The 22,710-nt window shown below is 38.3% G+C and overlaps 3 protein-coding genes across 9 annotated transcripts in view; 2 read left to right on the top strand and 1 right to left on the bottom strand.

Annotated features, from left to right (window-relative positions):
- The window catches only part of LOC129763557 (parkin coregulated gene protein-like), a 34,321-nt gene extending 13,508 nt beyond the window's left edge, over positions 1–20,813 (top strand). Inside the window, exons 3-6 of one of the 5 annotated variants that reach the window (XR_008740964.1) lie at positions 13,228–13,339; positions 20,086–20,369; positions 20,477–20,611; positions 20,663–20,813. Coding sequence is in view for 2 of the 5 variants with exons in the window: in XM_055762754.1 (XP_055618729.1) it covers positions 13,228–13,339; positions 20,086–20,321 (348 nt within the window). In the remaining 3 variants the exon portion in view is untranslated. Of the gene's footprint in view, positions 1–13,227; positions 13,340–20,085; positions 20,370–20,476 lie in introns of all 5 variants that reach the window. The other 4 variants (XR_008740965.1, XR_008740966.1, XM_055762754.1 and 1 more) reach the window with 4 other exon arrangements.
- LOC129763556 (uncharacterized) overlaps positions 1–22,710 on the bottom strand; it is a 429,649-nt gene that overhangs the window by 103,679 nt on the left and 303,260 nt on the right. The gene's annotated exons all lie outside the window — the stretch shown is intronic.
- On the top strand, positions 2,242–2,865 carry LOC129761115 (polyadenylate-binding protein 2-like). The gene has a single exon (XM_055758821.1). It carries the CDS (start codon positions 2,242–2,244, stop codon positions 2,863–2,865), a length of 624 nt encoding a protein of 207 aa, XP_055614796.1.

Raw genomic sequence — 22,710 nt, forward strand, 5'->3', positions numbered from 1 at the left:
GCGAACTTCTGTAACAGGGGTATTATGAAGTAGGCATCTCGTTGGGAACAAGTGATCGAACAAAACGGCGCATATTTGACTTAAAACAGATGATTGTAACTAATTTTATCAAATGAAAATTCAAAAAAAATACCGCAGGACTTTTTTGACAGCCTAATATATATATATATATATATATATATATATATATATATATATATATATATATCTATATATATATATATATATATATATATATATATATATATATATATATATATATATATATATATATATATATATATATATATATATATATATATATATATATATATATATATATATATATATATATAAGTATTATATATACTCGTGACAGTCTCCTCGCAACAGTTTCACACGACTGCTGACTCGGGTTTTGAAGCTGTCACAGTGACCGAACCATCGAAATAGTAGGCACGAATGAAAAATGGAAAATGAATATTCCCTCCCTCCGGCTCATAACGTTTGGATCCGACAAATTAAAATGAGAAGAGCTTTGCGTTTGGTTATATCTTTTATTATTTATTTATAGAGATAACACCGAATACAATAATGTTATTAAGTTATAATAGTAATCCTAAAGTTAACACTAGATTTCCTCATATTCAAAGCGACAGGCCTAATAAGGAGCATAGGAATTCGTTCTGCCTTGGAACCCACGAAGTGGCCTTCGCACTACCGGATGCATTCCGTGACCGTGTGGCTTTGAAACCCACGGTGCGCATCCCCGCGCTCCACGAGGGATTCGATTGGTAGTACACATTCCCGGTTGATTGGTACGCTTGGGATTTACTTTTATTTGCCTTCCACGGAAACACATGTTCATGACCGCTCCGCTTCCTAGAGGTAGCTTTTTCCAATTTTCCCAACGTTCTTGACAACCTAACAAACCTGTATAATTGTTACGAGGGTCATTTGAAAAGTTCGTGCAAGAATAGAAACTACTTAATTATTTCGGGTAAACCCTTTTTATTTTGCAATATAGTCTCCTTTTAGGCATTCACTCTCCGTCCAACACTGTTCTAGTTTGTTGATTCTTTCCGAACAATAGGGTCTCTTAAAGTCTCTTAAAGTCAAGTCTTAAAAATACCTATTCGTTCCTGCAATCCCCTCCTCGTTTGAATGAAATCTTCTCCACTCCAGCCATTTCTTCAAATTGAGGAACAGATAGTAATCCGAAGAAGCCTAATCTGGAGAATAGTGGGAATGTTGACACGTGAGCTGGAGCGATGTCGTGATGGGAAATTAACTTGATTCCCCGGTCTTACTGGAGATCGAGATAAAGAAAAGCTCCAATAATTTGATTTTAAATTTTGCCTCAAAAGAATCAACCTTATCCTTGTTTCGTTCGAATCAGGAACTTCGAAAGTTTTGTCTGTTCGTATACCTGTTTTTGTTCGACGTATGAAAAAAAATCGTTTATCTAAATTATTTCACACCCTTGCACTGCTTTATGTTTTTAATTATTCAGATGAGTTGAAGTGCATCTGATTACATCAACATTCTTATGTTCAAAAAAGTCTCCTTCAGACCTTTATCCCGATCTCCAGTAAGACCGGGGAATCAAGTTAATTTCCCATCACGACATCGCTGTCAACACTTATGGTCGCATAATTAATGGAAATAGAGTTTTAACATTCCCACTATTCTCCAGACTAGGCTACTTCGGATTACTATCTGTTCCTCAATTTGAAGAAATGGCTGGAGTGGAGAAGATTTCATTCAAACGAGGAGGGGATTGCAGGAACGAATAGGTATTTTTAAGACTTGACTTTAAGAGACTTTAAGAGACCCTATTGTTCGGAAAGAATCAACAAACTAGAACAGTGTTGGACGGAGAGTGAATGCCTAAAAGGAGACTATATATAAAAAGGGTTTACCCGAAATAATTAAGTAGTTTCTATTCTTGCACGAACTTTTCAAATGACCCTCGTAACAATTATACAGGTTTGTTAGGTTGTCAAGAACGTTGGGAAAATTGGAAAAAGCTACCTCTAGGAAGCGGAGCGGTCATGAACATGAGAATACACTGCATACATGAGTTTCGGTAGATTTTAGTCAGGTAGAAATGGCAAAATTCTATTACGTGAGCGTCTACCTGTGATCGACTATATAAGCTCTGCTGGCTACGTCAAACATTCAGTTCACGGTTGAAACCAAACAAAGCAGTAGTGACGCTACCGTTGTATAGATTTTTTGAAATTTTTGGATTTTACAAAAATGGCTGACAAAGTTCTTGAAATCGATCCAAAACTGGAAAACGACGAAACAAAGTCGAAGGAAATGAAAAATACTGAAACAAAGGAAATCGACGCAATCACAGCGCATTCCAAGGAAATTGAGGAAGAGACCAAAAAGTTGGAACAGTTGCAGTCTCATATAAACAAACTGATGGGATTCACTTCAGAGCTAAAACCTATCCGGACGGCCGCGGAGAAGTCGGAAATTGATGCTCGTTCCGTCTACGTTGGGAATGTCGATTACGGCGCGTCGGCTGAGGAACTAGCCGCCCACTTTCGTGAATGTGGAGCCATTAATCGTGTGACGATTATGCGCAACAAGGTCACTGGGCGTCCGAAGGGATTTGCTTACATCGAGTTCGGTGCCAAGGAATCCGTCAAGGCTTCGCTCGCGTTGAACGATGGGTGTTTCCGTGGAAGGCAAATAAAAGTAAATCCCAAGCGTACCAATCAACCGGGAATGTGTACTACCAATCGAATCCCTCGTGGAGCGCTGGGAAGCGCACCGTGGGGTTCAAAACCATACGGTCACGGAATGCATCCGGTAGTGCGAAGGCCACTTCGTGGGTTCCAAGGCAGAACGAATTCCTATGCTCCTTACTAGGCCTGTCGCTTTGAATATGAGGAAATCTAGTGTTAACTTTAGGATTACTATTATAACTTAATAACATTATTGTATTCGGTGTTATCTCTATAAATAAGTAATAAAAGATAGAACCAAACGCAAAGCTCTTCTCATTTTAATTTGTCGGATCCAAACGTTAGGAGCCGGAGGGAGTATTCATTTTCCATTTTCCATTCGTGCCTACTATTTCGATGGTTCGGTCACTGTGACAGCTTCAAAACCCGAGTTAGACGTCGTGTGAAACTGTTGCGAGGAGACTGTCACGAGCAGGCAGTGATCGTACACGCATGCCCTCAATTTCTTGTCGGTTGAGCGAATTGCCATTTGAACAGAAATTGTTAAAGAATTCGAACAATAGCACAAGTTTAAAAAGGGGGCATTTTATTTCGCCAATCAGTCGCTTCGTGAATTCTTCAAAGGTACAATTAATTGATACAAGGTATTTGTACGAACAAGTTTTCTAACTCAAATCGTGTCTTTCATAGCGAACAGTTGCTGGCTTATGGGTTCGAATCCGTTGGAATTTCAAAGTTACTCTATGATTGGTTAGACTGCTAGCAGAAGATTCCCTAATCATTTGGGAAGCAGTGTTAGGCTGGAGCAAAGTATATGTCTTTCCGGATTCCAAAACAATTTGTTTTCGAACATTCCATCATTAACTTGCTGAGTTCATCAACCGAATATAGCGGTAATATTAATGACATGGCATGCACCTGTTCACACAATCCAAGCGATGGACTACAATCCTCACTAATAAAATTCTATCTAAGCCGACGTGAGAAAACGTCTGTAATTTTGCGGAACGCTGATTCCCCCCTGAACACAACAACCCTATCGCAGCCAAATCTGGCGATAAGCTGTAAAACAGCAGCTATTAATCCAGATTTCACGACCGATAATGACGCTCTTGACGAGAATGAGGAGCACAATCAAATCGCCTTTTACAACCGGCCGCAGTCTGAAAAGGCTAATCCCTATCCCAGTGAATCCCTCGGACAAACAGTCGACTTTTCGCGTTTTCTTGTAAGGAGATGCTCACTGGTTGTACAACACATCCCCGCCTCGACGCGATGGCTCCTGCGGGACTAACCAATCCTAATTCAATGTTGCCATTTCCGAGGAAAAAACGACAGCAGCAGCAACCGAGCAAGCAGGTCAAAACCATCAATCATAATCATCATTATCTGGCGGAAAACAGCTCTTTTCCCGGAGGGCACGAAAACTCGCGCAGATATAGTGGCTTTGTTATTTGTTGTTGCCTTAACCGGACCTGATCATCATTTGTTCAAATTCACCGCTAATGATGTCACTCTTCCGGGCTTTCAGGGCAAGGTCAAAGATAACGGCGGACAAAGGAAAAGCGTGATTAAGCCAATCAACAGATTGCTCTTGAAGCGGCGATTTTCCTTTTTTTTCTCAGTTCGCGAAAACAAAAACGAGGGTTACTTGAGAAACAAACAAGTTCGCAAATCCGTTTTTCTTTCACTCTCGGCCCAAGGTCAGCGAGGCGAAATGCATTCACTCAGGGAATAACAGGACCCTGGGGATCTCGGGGGTTGGGAGATAATTCCAACAATTGCTTCCATTTTCTCGATTGCTGCGGACTGCCCGGGATATTCGCGGGGATGTCTATCGATCCCCGGGTACGGGGTGTGAAAAATACCAGCAGGAGATAATTAAATTGCAGCGTAACGTTTCGAAGGATGTTGTGGCTGTTGTTGCTTCTTTTTTTATCTTAAAGCTTTAATTAAAGATGCTTGTTGAAGCTAGATGCAGTAGGAGTAGATTCCACGCAGCGTTGCCTTACCGTTTCTGCAACACTTGGTTTGCGCTTCAAGCGTTTGCTTCAGGATTTAATTTGGCACAGATAAATAACGATTACCAAACATCGATGGTGTCTCGGCAGAGCAGTCTGAATCCAGTTATGGTCTACATTTATTATTTGATCATACAAATGGTCGGCAATGAAAGTTAAAGAAACAAGTACGAAGTTAAACTCAAAAGCTGTAGTTGCTCTTGTTCTTGGAAGTTGAAAATGATTTTAACCTTATTTCACATATAAAGATAAACATGAAGATAGTTAGTCATATTTAAAATAAAATCAAGCGAACGCAATGTATATTTCTCTATACCAGCTTCAATATCGTTTAGTGTAAAAAATAGGTTTCTAAATTTTCTATTTATATACAGCCATCTCCTGTCAAACCGAGATAGTGATTCTAAGATTTTCGTAAAAAGTGGTATTTTTGTCCTTTATCGCATGTATTTTTCTTATTTTTTTGTTAGGGTAACCATTTCCATTTTAGGGTGGTCTGAAAAATTCATTTTTCGCATTTTTGCCAAAAATGACTGTTTCCAAAAATTCATAACGTTCGAACCACTGGACCAATTCAGATGTTCGACATATTAAATTAAAGCCAATTAGCTGGTCTTACTACAGTTGTGGAAAATTTGAATGATGTTTTCGTTATTATTGATTGTATTTGTAGTTATTGATTACATTTGGTTTTTTTATAGTTTAAACGGTCTCGGGATCGAGAGCGCAAAATTTTTCAATACTTTTCCTTGAGAGCATAATAGTATAAAAAACAGGAAGTGGGTTATATCTATGGTATAACCGCAAGGGTGACGTAGGACTATCGTTGATTTAGGGATCATTTGTTTGAAGTTGAATCTAAATCCATCCTGAATGAATGAATAAATAAATATTTGGGTGGCTTCAAAAACGAGAGCATTACGTTGGAGGCTCAAGGTTATATGCATCCAATATTGGATACAAAAAAACCTTGTTCTGAAGAATAATCTTCAGAAGCTTTCCTGTTAACTGCACTTGATTGACAAATCACAAAACCAAATGTATGTGGTCGCAGTATTATATGGATAGAAAAAATTAAAATAAACTCGCTTGAATGTAATTTTCAATTCCAAGGGGAACTGGCAGATTATTTTTCAGCAACGATCATTTTTTTTCAGGTTTCTTCTCGATAGCCAGCAAACGAAAAGAGTTGCGCGCGTGTATGTGTGTGTTTGTGTGGCGGCTGCTTCAATGTCTTCCCGAGGAACCGTATTTCGATGCTCTCTTGGTCACCTTCTCTTCTCCTTCTGATCGATCGGCTTTTCTGCGCTCCCTCACAGTTAAAACAAACTGATTGCATTTCAGGTCAGGTCAGGCCAGGTAATGAATCCCTCGATCCCTCGCCGTTCAGCTCGTTCAGTAAAACGATGTTGTCTTGTCGATGTCCTCAGGCGTCGTGCACAAATTACGTAACGCTAAAAATCCGGATCTTTAACCCCCTCCCCCCCTTACGTAACGGAATTTCCTATCTCTAATAAACAGAAAGTAACGCAACATCTACCCCCTCCCCCCTTATCGCGTTACGTAATTTGTGCACGACGCCTCACGAAAAATGAATGGGTTTCACCACCAGAATATCATTTAAGTATGCTTTTCGTGCGTGATTGAATCGAGAGAAGGTGTGGTTTACGATGGCAATTTGAAGGCAAACTAGAGGAGAATGAACTCTCTGAGTATGAAAATTTCGGCGACTGAGCAATAATCGATTGAAAATTCAATAATTTTCGCGATACGAAAGATTTTCCGTTGCGCGCGCATACAATATTGGATACGAAAATATCCTACTGATAAGAAAGAATAATCTTCTGAAGCTTTCCAGCTAATTACACTTGATTGAAAAATTACGAAATCAAATGTATTTGGTCGCTGTGTTATATGGTTAGAAAACATTAAAATAAACTCTTTCGCATGAATGTATTTTTCAATTCCCAGGGGAACTGGCGATTATTTTTCAGCAACGATTAGATATTTTCGGAATTTTATCGATGCTGTATGGCATCCAAACGAAAATTCTCGTTTCAGTTTGGCCTGCAAAAAACTTTTCTGCACTCTAATCCATCAAATTTGGAGCCCTGAAAAGGGCCGTTGATTATATGCTAAGTTAATATAACATGCTCTCCTCGGATACGATGGGCCAGCTGGATGTCCTTGGGCATGATGTGACGCGTTTTGCATGGATAGCACACAAATTGGTATCTTCGAATAAGCCTCCTGCAGCGTCATAACTGCGGAACTTTGGAAGCGCAAGTCGGTTTTGAAGGCCTGAGCAATTCCACGATCCAAATGCTGCAAAGGTAGCTGCGGATCAGCAATTCGGTCGACTTCTGATAGCGACAAATTTCACGCAAAGTTCCCGATCGATAGCGATGTGGCTTCTTCACCTATCCTGCTGCTGGTGCGCTTATCCGAGCTGCTTTCATGTGCCTTACCACCGAAAGACTAACGAGCTGTCTGCGAAAGACTAACGAGCTCGAGTCCTCACGGTGCAAGAGTAGAGTAAGAAATGAACGAAAGCAAGGGAAGTGTAATTTTATAAAACATAAAAGTATCGAATGTAAACCCCACCCTCTTTATTATATAAGCTTACTGTATACTTACGAATATAATAAGGGTGGGGTTTAGATTCTATACTTTTATGGTTTATAAAATGACGCTTCCTTTGCTTTCGTTCATTTCTTACTCTACTCTCGCACCGTGAGGACTCGAGCTCGTTAGTCTTTCGCAGACAGCTCGTTAGTCATTCGGTGGTAAGGCACACGAAGTCAGCTCAGATAAGCGCACCAGTAGCAGGATAGGTGGAGAAGCCACATCGCTATCGACCGGGAACTTCGCATGAAATTCGTCGCTATCAGATATCGACCGAATTGCTGATCCGCAAGCTACCTTTGCAGCATTTGGTTCGTGGAATTGCTCAGGACTTCAAAACCGACTTGCGCTTCCAAAGTTCCGCAGTTATGACGCTGCAGGAGGCTTATTCGAAGATACCAATTTGTGTGCTATCCATGCAAAACGCGTCACATCATGCCCAAGGACATCCAGCTGGCCCATCGTATCCGAGGAGAGCGTGTTATATTAACTTAGCATATAATCAACGGCCTTTTTCAGGGCTCCCAATTTGATGGATTAGAGTTCAGAAAAGTTTTTACAGGCCGAACTGAAAGGAGCATTTAGCGAAAATCATGGTGTCGATGATAATTCGATACCGATAGGTGCCATGGATATGCATATCATAATGAAGAATATTAAATATATGACATGATGTAGTGAATATATCCGAAGAAATCACTTTGGTGAAACTGCATTATAAAATTATTTGTGTACGAATGCCGCAATCGATAGTCGACTCTAATTTGCGCTGGGTAATTTCCTCGGAGGATTCAATTCCTCCTTTGAGCATTAAGAAACTCTTTCTGGTAAAACGAAGTGGTATGAATCACATTATTTGAATGATAGAATGAAGAAGTTTTCTGCCAATTTCCTTAAACCTCCAAACATATCTTTCTCCCGTTTGTCGTTTTCGCATTCGCTAATCCTTTCTCACAACACCCATTTCTCGTTTGAGAAATTGTTGAGTAAACATTGTTTGCCAGTGCGCGTAGAGCGGGAATTCCTAAAGATTCATTGCACCTCTAATAAATTGCAGAAAGAAGTGGTCTTAGGTTGATCGCACTTGATTGAAAAAATCCAAAACGAAATGTATTTGGTCGCAGCATTATATGAGTAGAAAGCAAATAATCGCTCGAAAATGACTTGATTTTCGCGATGATGTTTCACGTTTTTCATGTTATGCATCCAATATTGGATACGAAAGTTTTCCACTGATGGGAAAAAAAATATTCAGAAGCTTTCCTATTAATTGCGATTGATTGAAAAATCACAAAACCAAATGTATTTGGTTGCAGTGTTATATGGATAGAAAACATTAAAATAAACTCTTTCGCATGAATGTATTTTTCAATTCCCAGGGAAACTGGCAGATTATTTTTCAGCAACGATGACAGCAACGAGAATTCCGCGCGTGTATATGTGTGTGTGGCGGCCGATGTTTCAAGCGGAACCGTAGCATCACTCTCCTCCTGATGGATTCCCTTCTGGCCTTAGGTGCACATACAGGCTCTTGGTGACACCGTTCATTAGCGCTTTCATGATAAACGAAAATAGCTTCACAACACAGCGACAACATGCTCCAATCGCTGTTCAATCATAACTGAGGGGGTTTTCGAGCGGCGCTCGCTTATATACCGATTGGTGATTTCAATAGCCTGTTTTGAAAGCAATTTTAAGACTATTGAAACAAGTTTTTGGATGAATAAGTAACAAGTATATGACGCGTAGACCTTTTATCTTTCGAATGAAGTGTTTATCATATCATTTCGTTCAGTTGTTTAAGAGCTATTAACGCTCAAAATCTCGGTCTCCGGCGTAACGCTTTCATTTTCGAAACTTTGGTTTTACACCCCGGTATAGAAATGAAAGACGTAGTCCTACGTCAAAAATCAGAGAAGTGTTGTTTTTTCATTTTTGAGTTTTGATTTTCCAAAGTCAACATGTTTTCAATCTTCGTTCAATATTCCTAAGTGACGAGACTAGATCTATGCGACTATAATCCAATTTCTTCGTAATTACAATATTTTTTCAAATAAAACTCATTGGGCTTAATTGGGTTGGGTTCATCGACTTCAACTTGGTATGTCGATCATCTGAATTGGTCTAACAGTTCAAAAGTTACAAATTTTTGAAAAAAGATCATTTCTGGAAAAATGGGAAAAAAGATTTTTCGGACTTTTTTGTTAACTTTGACAAATCACAACTCAAAAAAGAAAAAAAAACGCCTCTCTGATTTTTGGATATGTTATGTAAAAAGCTCAGCTTTCAAGAAAACATATAGCGCCCTTGGTACCGAGACCATGTAAACTATTAAAAACATACAATTTCGAAAGTCAAATGTAACATTTTTGCGAATGTTATATTTTTCCAAAAAAGCTAATTGGCTTCAATTTGGTATATAGATCATCAAGTTTATGATTATGGAAACGTCTTTTTGAAAATTAGTCGCAATTAATTTTTTTGTGGTTATTTATGACTGCCTCCGAAGGAAAGGGGTAGAAGTGACTTTTCTCTTCATCAACTTTTTCTTTCGTTAATAACTCAGCAACAAAAACGTTCCAATCTGAGTTTGCCATAGAAACCAATAGATGAGGGTCTGACCTATCTTCTGCATTATCCAATACAGCTAGGAATGTGTTTGTAGCTAAGTTATGACCGAGAGAGAGGGAGAGTCGATGATGAGAAAATTGAACATGTTGCTTGCACCCATTTCCTTCTGAGCCCCTCATATATGGTCGGAGTTCTGCCAAAACGAACCAAAAACATTATTTTGAGAAATTTCAATTTGAAGTTTGGGCTCACACTAATTGACTGTGTCTGATCAAATCTATCATTTTATCGCTCGCGTGTTACAAACGTGTTAAAAACCAAGTACATCCTTACTATTAAGGGAGTATTCTAGTGTAGAGACACGAATTTCGGACGTTTCTCCGAGCTCCGTAAAAATTTAACGAAAGAATATTTTTACTATCCATTATATCATTATTTGTTCATGTATCTATTAACGAAAAAACAAAAATAGTACGGAGAAAAAATATTCATAACGAGAATAGTTATAAGCTGATGAAGTGAGAGGGTTAAAAAGAAGTTGTGCCATGGCGTACACGATTCCAGCCCTTCTGATTATCTGAAACAAAAAAATCGAACAGATTCTGAATCAGTAAAGATGCCGCTATCGCATGAACCTCGAACAAATCAAAAACATCTTTTTTGACAAAATGGCGGCCGTTTGAAAAACAAAATGCGGTTTAAAACGTTTTTTCTTACGTATCCTGATTAAAAAAAAATAGTAAAGCCTAAAAAATATTATTTTTTAGAGGTTCAGTTTAGATTCCTGCAGATTGTATCCATATAAATATGGCATGAATCGGTTCTGTAGAACTCGAGATATCGTGTACGGCAGTTTGTAAAAACTAGTTTCGAGAAAAACGCGTTTGAAGTTCAATGATATGGCCGTACCAGGTGAGATCGTCAAAATGGCTCTAATTCGGTAAATAATAAGATTTTCGATAAGTGCCTTCTAGGGTAATATACCCTAGAATGCCTAAACTACAGAAATATGAAGAAAAAAATTTATTTTTTTTCAAATTACTAGACTAGTATAGTCCCTTGACATTATATCATTGCACAAGACATTAGTTTTTTGTTAACGGCTCTGGACTAATTTCATGAATGGTATATATATTGACTAACTTTTGTTGTTTTTGGCAAAATAATATCTCAATAAATGAAAATAAATTTTTCGAGGAATGCATTACACTTGGTTCGTTGTGGTTGAACACAATTTTGAAAAATGCAGATCAGCGCTTAGCAGCCCATAGGCTGTCTCACTCACCAGATCCCGACGACATCTGATTCAGCTGTCCGAAACAGAAAAATCTGTTAAAGATTCGAATTTGTCTTCTCGAAGAAAACGATCACTATATTGCCATATTGTGGGTTCATGATTCGCTTTGGTTGAATGAAATTTTGTTTTTTTGACAGTCTGCTACACAGAATTTTTGTTTTGGAGCTGTTATCAATTGTCCGAATGACATTGTCATTTTACAGTTGATAGATTATTTTTTTCTGCATCCAGCGGTATAAGTAACTCAATTTTGAAAAAAAAATGGCGCTTGGTTCGTTTTGGCAGAACCCCGACCATATTATTGTGAAATATATCTTCTACTTAAATGGCACTAACGTTCCTAGAGGAACTCCGCCGTCTCAACGTAGTATTACTTGCGTCATTTTCATTAGTACTTAGTTGAGATTTCTTTGCCAAATAGCACGCCTTGAATGCATTCTGAGTGCCAAGCTCTAGAATACGCGTGAATAAAGTGCAGGTCGGAGGAAATTTCTTTGACGGAAAATTCCCCCGACCAGAACGGAAATCGAACCCGAACCCCCGGCATGTCAGATGTGACGCTAACCACTTGGCCACGGGAGCTCAAAGTGGAAAATATATTTTTCGTAATTAGCATAAGAATGTTGAAAAATCATATATCTTTGTGGAAGAATGTGTCACTGATATCCTAATATTTTATGTTAAATAGACTCAGCATTCTGGAATTAATATAAAAAAAATAGGTTCTTGAGTCTCGATACCACGAAAACCACAAAAAAAAAACTAAGAGTTGGAAGTATTTCGCCGAAAAATAGCCTAATAATATTCAACGAAATATTATTCAACAGTCAAAAGTAATTTCGAGCTAAAACCTTTTTCTTTAAGCACTACTGAGGGTATCCCAGTTTTCCCATTCGTAAAGCGAACCACAAACGCGATTTCTTTCCGGGTAACTTCGCTTTTAAAGAATCAGATTTGCCGTCAACAATTTCACGCGTAATCTGATCACATTTTCTCCAAACAAATTATGCTTACATAATTCCCCCTCCAGTGGGGAGGTACGGGAGGCAGAAGATGGGAAGCTCTATCGTACACCAGCAAAATGGGACAATAAATAATTTCTGGAAACATTAAGCCCGAAAATCACGTCTCGTTGTAGATTTGCTGGGTAACTTTGCAACACACCACGCACCAACTCGCGCGGACGTTGAAGATTTGTTTCTGTTGTTATTGCTTTACTCCTCCGGAAGGAAAAGCACGAAAACAAAGAAAAAAAAATACACGGAAAGACAAATTTGTGATGAAGCGCCCAGAATCGAGAGACGCGAGATATTTTTGAGAGTTTTTTTTTATGATGATTACACCGAGCGCTCGCGCTCCCGATGCTGATGATCATCTGATAATAATGATAATGATTGTTTGAAAGCGGATAGCTCCTTTGGCTTGTTTGACGGCGATGATAATAAGCAGCTCGGAGTGTTTCGGAGTGGCGTAAAAATTAATTTATGCTCTCTGGTTGCTCGAAAAGTCAAGCACGAAGAACTTGTGCTCCGGCGGGGTTAATCCTGGCGAGGCTATTTAAAGCTGCACTTTTCCCGAACGATAGCACAAAATATAGCGCCTAAGGCTCCTGTCTGATTCCGACGTTAATATAAACAGACTTCTTAAGTAGGGTCGTCTTAACCCCGGGCGGAAATCGAGCGACCTTCGCCCTCTCCCCTCGGTTGGTGATGGTGGTTGTGTAATTAAAATCATTACCATCCAGCCAACTTAAATTACTGTTCAGTGAATCGAGAGAGTACCAATTCTGAACAGCAATTGACCAGTTCCTGTGGCCTTACCATAATCTTACTCGGCAGCTCATGAACCTCAGACTCACTTCACCGAATTGATCCTAATTCTTCGTTCTCGTTGTATCGTTCCGCATTAAGTGTCTAACAGTGGATTGTTTCTGTGTCTCTTTCTCGGTTTGCGTCATTGGCCACCCCCTCCCTTCCCTTCGGATGGAACGGAACGGAACGGACACTGAACCATTGGATCTCGCTTTTTATAGCTGCTGTGCTGCTTACCGATGCTGATACTGCCGGCGAAACGAGCCCTGCATACGAAGGATCCGGACGTTATAATTGCAACGTTAAGAGTCCTCCAGCAGCTGGTGCAAGCGGGTGAGTCTGAACATGTTTTGTTACTATCCCTTCCGACTACCCATCTCCACTATGGTGTGTATTTGTGTTCATTACTTCCGGTGGCAATGTGAGTGGCGTTCTTTCGGCTCGCATCTGTCCACTGACCGGTGAGGGCATTATTATTTCACAACGGGGATCGATTCTAGTGAAGCCTAATTGCAACCAGTTTGTATCTGTTTCGAACCGAGTAGTGCATAATTAATTGATTGCCGGGATAGGACGACCTATCCGATGTGGAACGGCTCGGTTTCATACCGCCAACATAAACTCGGTGTGCACAAAGTGTATGTATTTATCCTTAGTTAAACACCACGGGTTAGGATAGTAATCACAAGATGCTTGTGTGGTGAAGCATCATCATCATCAGGTTTGAACAAACAATTGAAAGCCAGACAATGGTCGCTCGAGGATACTCTTGACAGATTGACGGCGTTATTATTTGATCGGTGTTTACTGGACTGAACCTTCCCAACTGCTACTGTACTCAATAATGCAATTTCATCAACACTAACCGTTTCAACGCCGCTTCACAATATTGGAATTGTTGTTCCTAGCATGCGGCACGGCGACTCGGAGTCCCGAAAGGAAAGAGACCACCCACCACCAACCGACGAAATTGTCTCCGATAAAAGAGAACTGTTAATGGGTTCTGTTATTGCCGCATGGCATGGCAGTTACGACGCAAGAACTGTGGCGGCAATTGCTCGCACTCGTGTGAATTAATAAATTTCCATTTAATTAGAGCATTCACGGTGTGTCAACCCGCTGGTGGGACCGTTGACAGTGGTAGTGAGCAGGAGGGGACGGAAATAATCGCACCTTGATGGCTATTTCTTCGTTGCATGTGTCAATGACCCTAATTGAGTAAATATAAAAACTTTTATCGAATGGAGTTTGTTAAAATAGATATACTTCAACTATTATTTCATAGTCTTGACCCTAACTTATCTTTTTTTTCCTACAAATTTCCTTCAATTTCATTTAAAGCTTTATCCATAATATAAAATAATCATTAGAAACAATTTTCGTTCAAGATTTTTCGTGTTTATTCTACCCGAATATCCATTACCATTTCTGCTTCATAGAAATGGAACACTGATGATGTCAATGATGTCTATACCGAATTGCATGACAATGTTGTCGCATTTGCACAACTCGATTGGACTTGAGTCGAACGGATAACAGAACTTAAAAATGCAATCCGTTCTGGTATATCTGACTCGATCGGATTTCAGAATACGGGTGAAAAGTTGATCAGTAGACAGGTCTGAAATTCATTAGGAAATTTTGTGGACTAACCAAACTAAAAATGCGTGTAAAGGTGATCTTCGCTTCTTCCATTTAATACATCCAGCAGTAGGTGGGACCGAATCCGACACAAACTTCATAGCGTCTCTCAAGATAATGTTTTCATCCTCACGCCGCTTTTGTTGATTGTGTCATAGGAATCGCAGTCGTTCGTTGTGGATTCCAGAATATTTGTTTTTTCTCCAAATCACAATCTCTCGCGTCGCTCTGCAGTCACCTACTAAACAGTTTGAGCAATGTTTGTACATCTAATTTACACAAGTGCTCTACTCACTAACTGGTGTTTTATTAGAATTAATTACAATAGCGTGATTCACATTTTGTAATTCGAGCTAGTGTAATTTGAAGTATTTCAATCATTCATTGTGCTCATTCAAGAAGGCTTCCAGCTCGCCGGCGATGCGTCTGGATTTAGACGAATTGAGACTTCTTGCGCATATAACGAAGGCTGTGTCGGTGTTGCTCATGATAGCGTCTCGTCTTTCACGTCACTTCGGTTCATTGTGTCATAGGAATCGCTGTCGTTCATTCTCTGTCCTTATGTATATGTCGACCATGACAGTTGACACAGTTCACGGTAGAATGACGTCGGATTCGTCGGATCATGACACTCTTCTTCTTCTTGAATGGCGTTAACGTTCCCTGTGGAACTTTTGCCGTCTCAACGTATGCATTAACTAGCGTCATTTATTAATACTCAGTTGAGATTTCTTAAGCCAAATAACACGCGTTGAATGTATTCCGAGAAGCAAGCTCTTGAATACGCGTGATCACAGTGCAAGTCGAGGGTAATTTCTTTGACGAAAAATCCCCCGGCCAGAACGGGAATCGAACCCGAACACCAGGCATGATAATGTGAGACGCTAACCACTCGGCCACGGGTGCACGGGTCATGACACGGCACACATGAAAATCCATCGAACGAACTCTCTTGTTTGTTTCGTCTCCTCTGTTTCTTGACATAGAAATATCAACTAAGTACTATGAAAAACGACGCAAACAACATTGAGACGGCGAACAATAGGAACGTTAGTACCATTGAAGAAGAAGAGATAAATCAATGATGTGTATCGATGATGATTTTCACATTTTTTTCTTTGAATCACAATTCCTCGCGTTGCTATGGAAAACTCCATGTATTGCGGCAAAGAGCACGGTTCTGGTACAGAAAGAACAAAGGCGATGAAAGGCAGAAGACGCCAAACTGATTATTTTTGTGATATATGCGAGCACCTGCACCTGTTTCGAAAGATATCATACGAATTATAGCATATATTTTTTCATATGAAAACAACATTGAAGTTTATGAAAAAATGAATAAGTATTGTTCATCATTCATAATCTCACAAGTTATACATATTCTGCATATAAACTCACAAAGGTATCACTGTTTTTTCAAGTAAAAATAATTCCGACCGCAAAGGGTTAAATAAACAGTAATCGGTATCCAGGTGGCATTGTACTTAGTTTACGAGCTATTCTCATTCCTACCCAGTTTTTTTGTGTGGTGTAGGGATACATTTGTTCTTTGTCGCAAAATTATCGACTCGTGTTTATAATTTTTTTCGTTAGGGTGACCATTTCCATTTTAGGGCAGTCCGGAAATTTTTTTTCTCAGTTTTCCCAAAAAAATATTTTTTTCTAATTCATAACTTTTGAACTACTGTACCGATTCAGATGATCAACATATCAGATTAAAACCAATAAAGTGAAAGAAAATACTACAGTTGCAGTAAATTGGAATTGTGTTTTCGTTATTATTGATTGTATTTGCTTTTTATAGTTTTCATGGACTCCGGACCAGAGGCGCTATATTTTTCTATATTTTTTCATGAAGGCTGGGGATTTTTTACATAACATATCCAAATACAGAGAGGCGATTTATCGTTTTTGAGTTATGATTTTTCAAAGTCAACTGATGGTCCGAAAAATCTATTTTCCACCTTTTTCCACCACGAAAATTCATTACCTGTGATCTACTGCAACGATTCAGATGATCGAGATATAAATTAATTTTTAAAATTAAAACCAAAATTAAAACCAATTAGCTAGTCTTCTTCGAATAATATTACGCTTGCAGGAAAAAATGCATTTTGTTTTCGTAATTATTCAATGTTTTTGTTTTATAGTTTACATGGTTTCGGGACCAAGCACGCGATCAGGGTGTCGACTTAAAACCCAAAAAACCCCAATGTTCCCCGATTTTCTAATATTTTTTTCAAAAACATTTCAGATGTAGATAAGTAATCAAATTCTTTACTAGTACTTTAGCTGTAGTTCCTAAAACATTTAGTTGGCTTGAACAACGAAATTTAAGAAAGTTTGTCGATATCTTACAATAAATTATAAAATTCCAATTCCAACAAAAAGTATAAGATTTTGAAAAATGAATTTATTAATACAGTTCAAAGTTATCTTGAAGGAGTCTTAAACACATTTTTATTCTGATAAATTTCATGAAAAAAAAAGATTGCAAGATAAAGCATTTCGTTAAAATAGTAATTTTACCCTTATTTATTTTTTATCTTTCGGAAATTGTAATTGAATCTGCTGAAGATTTATTTGCTTTCTTCATTTCTTGCTCCTGTAAGTAAATGTTAGAAGGTCTGTCTCCGAGATTTTGATTTTGTTGTATATTTTCTAGCCATTTGGTCCTTTCTACCTGTCAGTCCGTCGTATTAATTTACCTGTTTTTTATGTTTACAAATTTATGCTTCCATTAATGAGAACTTTTTTTTTGTTCGGTTTACTTTTGGTAGTTGAGAAAGTACAATTATCTGATTTTTAAAGTTGCATATAGTAGATCTGCATCTTGCTTTTGTTGAAAATAGCTGTTGATAAAAAATAAAATTTCCAACTGGTTTAGAGCAGTTTTGTCTATCTATTTTTAACGCATATCTTCGATGTGAGAGCAAATGTATCAGTCCGCAAATGCTGGGTTCACTAGTCTTTTCCACAAAAACGAACAAATCGCACAATTTTCGAGAAACGATTTCTGTTTTTGGTTCGTCAGAAGAATGCAGGAACCCATTTTTTGTTTCAAAGATATGAAACGGTTGAATTTCTTGTTCAACATTGCATTACAGCTGAGTCTCGCAGAAACATCTAAGCATCTAAATCCGTAGAAATTAGACTCCATTTGGATCCTAAAACTCGACACACATTTTCGACATTTTGTGCACATTCTGAGAATTGTTAGTCAATTCTCAACGAAAATGCACTTTTTACTTCCATAATATTGGGTTTTATAAATACCATTGAATGTTTCTCTGAAAATAGTTTGAATCAGAGATTTTCAAGCTCCAACATCTTGTTGAATTTTTCGACAATCATCGATTCCAATATCTCGAAAATATGTTCTCTTCATGTTCATTTTCAGAACTGAAGGATATATGGAGAATATATGGTGATAATCCACCAATAATAAAATACAAAAATTATTACTCACTATTTTAATTTATTTATTGCCCAAATATGAACCAAAGATTCCATTATTACAATCAAAGCAACATTTTTTGAATTTGAATGACGTTTATATTACCTCATGGTTTACCAGCGGTCAACGCTCTATATCCTGTATAAAACAAACTGAACATAAGCATATAGAGTGTACCAAATAACAATCGAATGGTACTTTTTGCTGTAAGAATGTGCTGCAATCTCTGAGATAGAAAGCAAAAAAAACTTTCTAAATACTCATATATTATCCAGGGGTCAAAAGATCACTCATGGTAGACAACGCTGGTGTACATGTGATTTTCAGGAAAAACAAAGCAAGAAGAGAGGTAGAGATCGAACAAAATAAGTAGCTTTATAATATAGAGAAAGTTGTGCACTAAGTTGAAAAAAAAAACATCAAAGGTGGAATTATTTGATTTTGATTGATGTTTCAAATGCGGTCATTTGAAATCAATATGATATTTAGTTATCAGATTTCAGACCTCCGATTTCCGATTTCCGAATTCAGATCAATTGACGAATTGACGCTAAACCGCATCAGTTTATGCGACACCTACATTTGATCACACGAACTTCAAAAGTGATGATGTTTGTATTTCTAACGTGCCTCAAAGCGAGATTCTGACGTAATTATTCTTTTTATTTCTATGCAAATTCATTTCAATATGACAACAAATAGTCAGATGAAATGAAGATGGAATAAAGATTTCAACCATTAAATGTCGTCAGTTTACAGTAAGAAAGTTCGATTTGGGTATATTTCCAATGATTTCAACAAACGATTAGAACAGTCATAAATACTCTTCGAAAATTTTAAGTTTTTTAATGCATACAGCTTGTGAGTACGAGTTTTCGGAGATTTTTCTGAGGTTCATATGGTGGATAATGGCGATGAAATGGAAATCACATTAAGTTGGTTGATATTATTGGTCATGTAGGGGATTGCGTTCGGCCGCCACGAGAAGGATCTGTCGTATTTGAAGTGCAACACATGCTACCCATCGTTTACCTAGTAAAAAAAAAATGAAAATTACAATGTTCATACCAAACCATCCTTCAGAACATACTCCCCAAAATGTAAAATGATGATTTTCTAATCTTTTTAGCTTAGAAAGTATACTCAAAATATTATAAAAAAAAATATATTTATTTTCAAATAAATATTTTTTGGAAAGTATTTATTTTCCAAAAAAAAATTCAAACGTATTTCAAACCAAAAAAAATAAAACATCTTCAATTTACTGGTCGCACCATCTGGTTGTAAATCTAACGTCAATTCGTCCATAAAGTGACAGCTTCTAGTGAAAATTGGTGCGTAATGATTCCCCATGAATGCTGTATTCATAAATTATATAACTCAGGATAAACAACCATCCCCAACACTCGGAATTGTACCGGGAATGACTCCTCAGTATCGAGCTTTGGCAGCGAATGGGTTAATTATTCTCGCAGCAGACTGGCTGGCGTTGTTGTTTAACGAACAGCACACAGCAGCCACTTTGTCTAGCCGCGGGGAGATAAAGTTAAATTAAAAACGTCCCCGACTGTCAAAGCGAATCAGTTGTTGGAAGGGTAGGGTGGTAGCACCGGGAACAGCGGTGAATGGGAAAGGTGTTCTCAGTGAGGTTGTTTGCTCGGTTGGTTGGCGGTATGTTTTCATTACGTAAACATCTGTTGTAGGAGTGTATGCCGGTAATATTCGGCAGGATATGATATCCAGAACGGACGGTATCTCTTACGCCTCTCCAATTCGGGAGGATTGCTTTCGTTCCCAGATACATTCACTTCGCAATGAAAACATACATTTCAATGAAATCCACCCTCCCAGCGGAATATATGTTTCACTGTTGTATATTTACATTTCATTGTTGATGTTGATGAGACAAATTGTGCACTTGTATGCGGCCTCAGTTAAAGTTTTGTAATAAATGATGAACGATTTTTCTTCATCCCGCCAGGTCCCCGAATCGGTCAGTGTCTGGTTCCGTACTACCGCCAGCTGTTACCCATGCTGAATCTGTTTTGCACGGTCAACGTGAATCTGGGCGATAAGATCGACTTCCAGGGGGGCCACCGGTTGGGGGATGTGATCTGTGAAACGTTAGCCACGTTGGAGCGCACCGGCGGCAAAGATGCCTATTTGAACATCAAGTATATGGTTCCAACGTACGAGAGCTGTGTGCTGAATAAATGAACCCATCTGCGAAAAAGAGGTTCTGCTTCGTGGATGGACATGTCGGCGGTAAGTGCGATGGAAAATAATTGTCCTGTCGACCGAAAGGTTGCGATGAAATTTTGACTTACATTTTTTTTATCTCCCTGTCCTCGGACGGTATCTGAATTTCCCAGCACTCCCATCGGGGCCCGATATACCCAACCGCAGAAATTCATCATCAAATGATGTGGAACGCTGTATATTTCAGGTGGCATTCGTCGTTCCGCCATATTGAGAGGCCAGATTGAGTCCGTGTTCGTGGAAAATGGGTACGAAAACAACTCCAACTTTGGTACAGTCTTAATTTGGATGGATTACAGCTTTGAACATAATAATACACTTCAGGATCTGAATTATTCAGCGGTGAGACATTCAAAATTTTGGGCAATGCTGAAGCAAACCGCTACTGCTTAAAATGTTTGATCACATAGAGAAATAAAACGGATACGCCCAATGTTTCGTTGTAACTGGCCGGCCGCAAAAATAAACATTCATTGAATTCTGTCTTCGTCTACAAACAAATTTCCAATAACTCATCCTCCGAAATACATTCTATCGAGTCGAACTACCGATAGTTCATTCGGAGTTCATCCGGACACGGTGAGAAATAAATTCCTCGTACGGATTACTCGTCCCTACTGATTGCCAGTAAGTCTGTCGACCTCCCACCAGAGATGCTAGATTGTTGTTATCTGTGTGAATCCGTAACCCTTTTTCGAATCAACGAATTTAAATATTCATACAGTATATAGGACTGATTGCTTGGAATTTATTAGGAGACGCAATAATTATTGGCAGCATTTGTGTGAGACTACACTTTTTTTCAGAGATGTTAATTTATAAATTAACAATGACGGAACTTTGTTGAGTTGCAACAAAAAAATATTGTTGAATATTAATAAACTTTTTTTTTACTGGTACAAATTTTGCATGTGTTGCAGGTTGTTCAATGTCTCCTTTCACCCACACATTTTGAAAGAACACTTAAAAAGTTAAGTTGTTGAGATCCTCTAAACTATCGATCTCCGTGTTTAATCTTCAGTATTGTTCAAATCTCCTTATGTCCCTTCCTTTCCATATTAAAAAAATGTCACCCTACTCACCTAGAGTTGTCCGCGAGTAATCGGTTCCCCATCCTATTAACCGTAGAAGCAAAGAAGTATGCTTTTATGAGACTGTTTCTTCATCAAAAAATCATTGCTCCAAATTCTGCTGTCAATATAGTGTCCGAAAAATTTGTTGTTTGCAATTTACTTTCTATGAAAAGTAACACATTGAATACCTTGTTGGTCAAACTTGCTCAAAGCTTTAATTTAACGCTGAAAACTTTTCTATCTCGAACCACCTTTGGAAAATAATGCTATGAATTTTCGAAACTTAGAAAATTCCAAGGTTTTGTGAAATCGTTACTGTTTAAGAAAAGCAATTTAAAACTTCGATTTTACATACAATTCTATATGAAAACACGGATTATGAGAGTTTGAGTGGTAGTAAAAAACCATAAATAATCAATGTTGTCCATTTCCCATAGACTACTAATGAAGGAATAAAAGGAATATTCCAACGTAAACAACAATGAAAACTGTCAAGTATGAAAAAAATATTTTACGTACCATCCTAAAATGGTACGGTATATAAGTCCAGTATTTTGCGATACGGATCACAACTACCAATTCTCATGTAAATGTGAGAACCACTGTATCGGGTTGAAATGGAATGGGTGCATAGCTACAGATGAAACTCAAAAGAAAGCTATAATTACACTCAAAACCAGCGCTGGAGCAGGACGGAAATTTGTAAACTGCGCACAAATGTCTACTTTTAGGCAAAAACTTTGAAATATTTTTTATGGTTATGGAGGTGTGGAGACCTAAGAGACTCTATTATTTTATATGAATTAGGAAAGCTGAGCTGTTTACATAACATATCAATAAACCACGAATGAGTGTATTTCGGTTATTTAAATATTGTTTTAATGAACAAAACATATGACTGATTATTGAGAAAAATTATATTTCAATGACATAGTTTGCTGATGTTTTGGTATTATCTATAAAAAAAATCTCATCCTTCCAAAAATACCATGAAAAGCTAAGGTTTCTTCAGTATTGACACCTCAAAACCCTTAACCCTTTACCGTCGGAGTGCTACCGCTGAATGGAGCACTGCGCCAAAAAGTATGCATATCGCGCTAGTGTTATCGATGTGCAGTATCACCCTGATGTCGTCTATAGACGACGATGACCCACAGAAGGTCGTCGCGCAGATGTCGTCTATAGACGACGCTCGTAGCGAAAGGGCTTAGAACGAAATATTTTGAAGTTTTTGTCTAACGTTGTCTGCTTGGTGCGCAGTTTACTATTTTTCC

This window comes from Toxorhynchites rutilus, chromosome 1 (assembly GCF_029784135.1).
Source record: "Toxorhynchites rutilus septentrionalis strain SRP chromosome 1, ASM2978413v1, whole genome shotgun sequence".
Classification (NCBI taxonomy): domain Eukaryota; kingdom Metazoa; phylum Arthropoda; class Insecta; order Diptera; family Culicidae; genus Toxorhynchites; species Toxorhynchites rutilus.

What these genes read in the sequence shown, in the direction of transcription:
- LOC129761115 (XM_055758821.1), top strand. Translation starts at nt 2,242, where the DNA reads ATGGCTGACAAAGTTCTTGAAATCGATCCAAAACTGGAAAACGACGAA.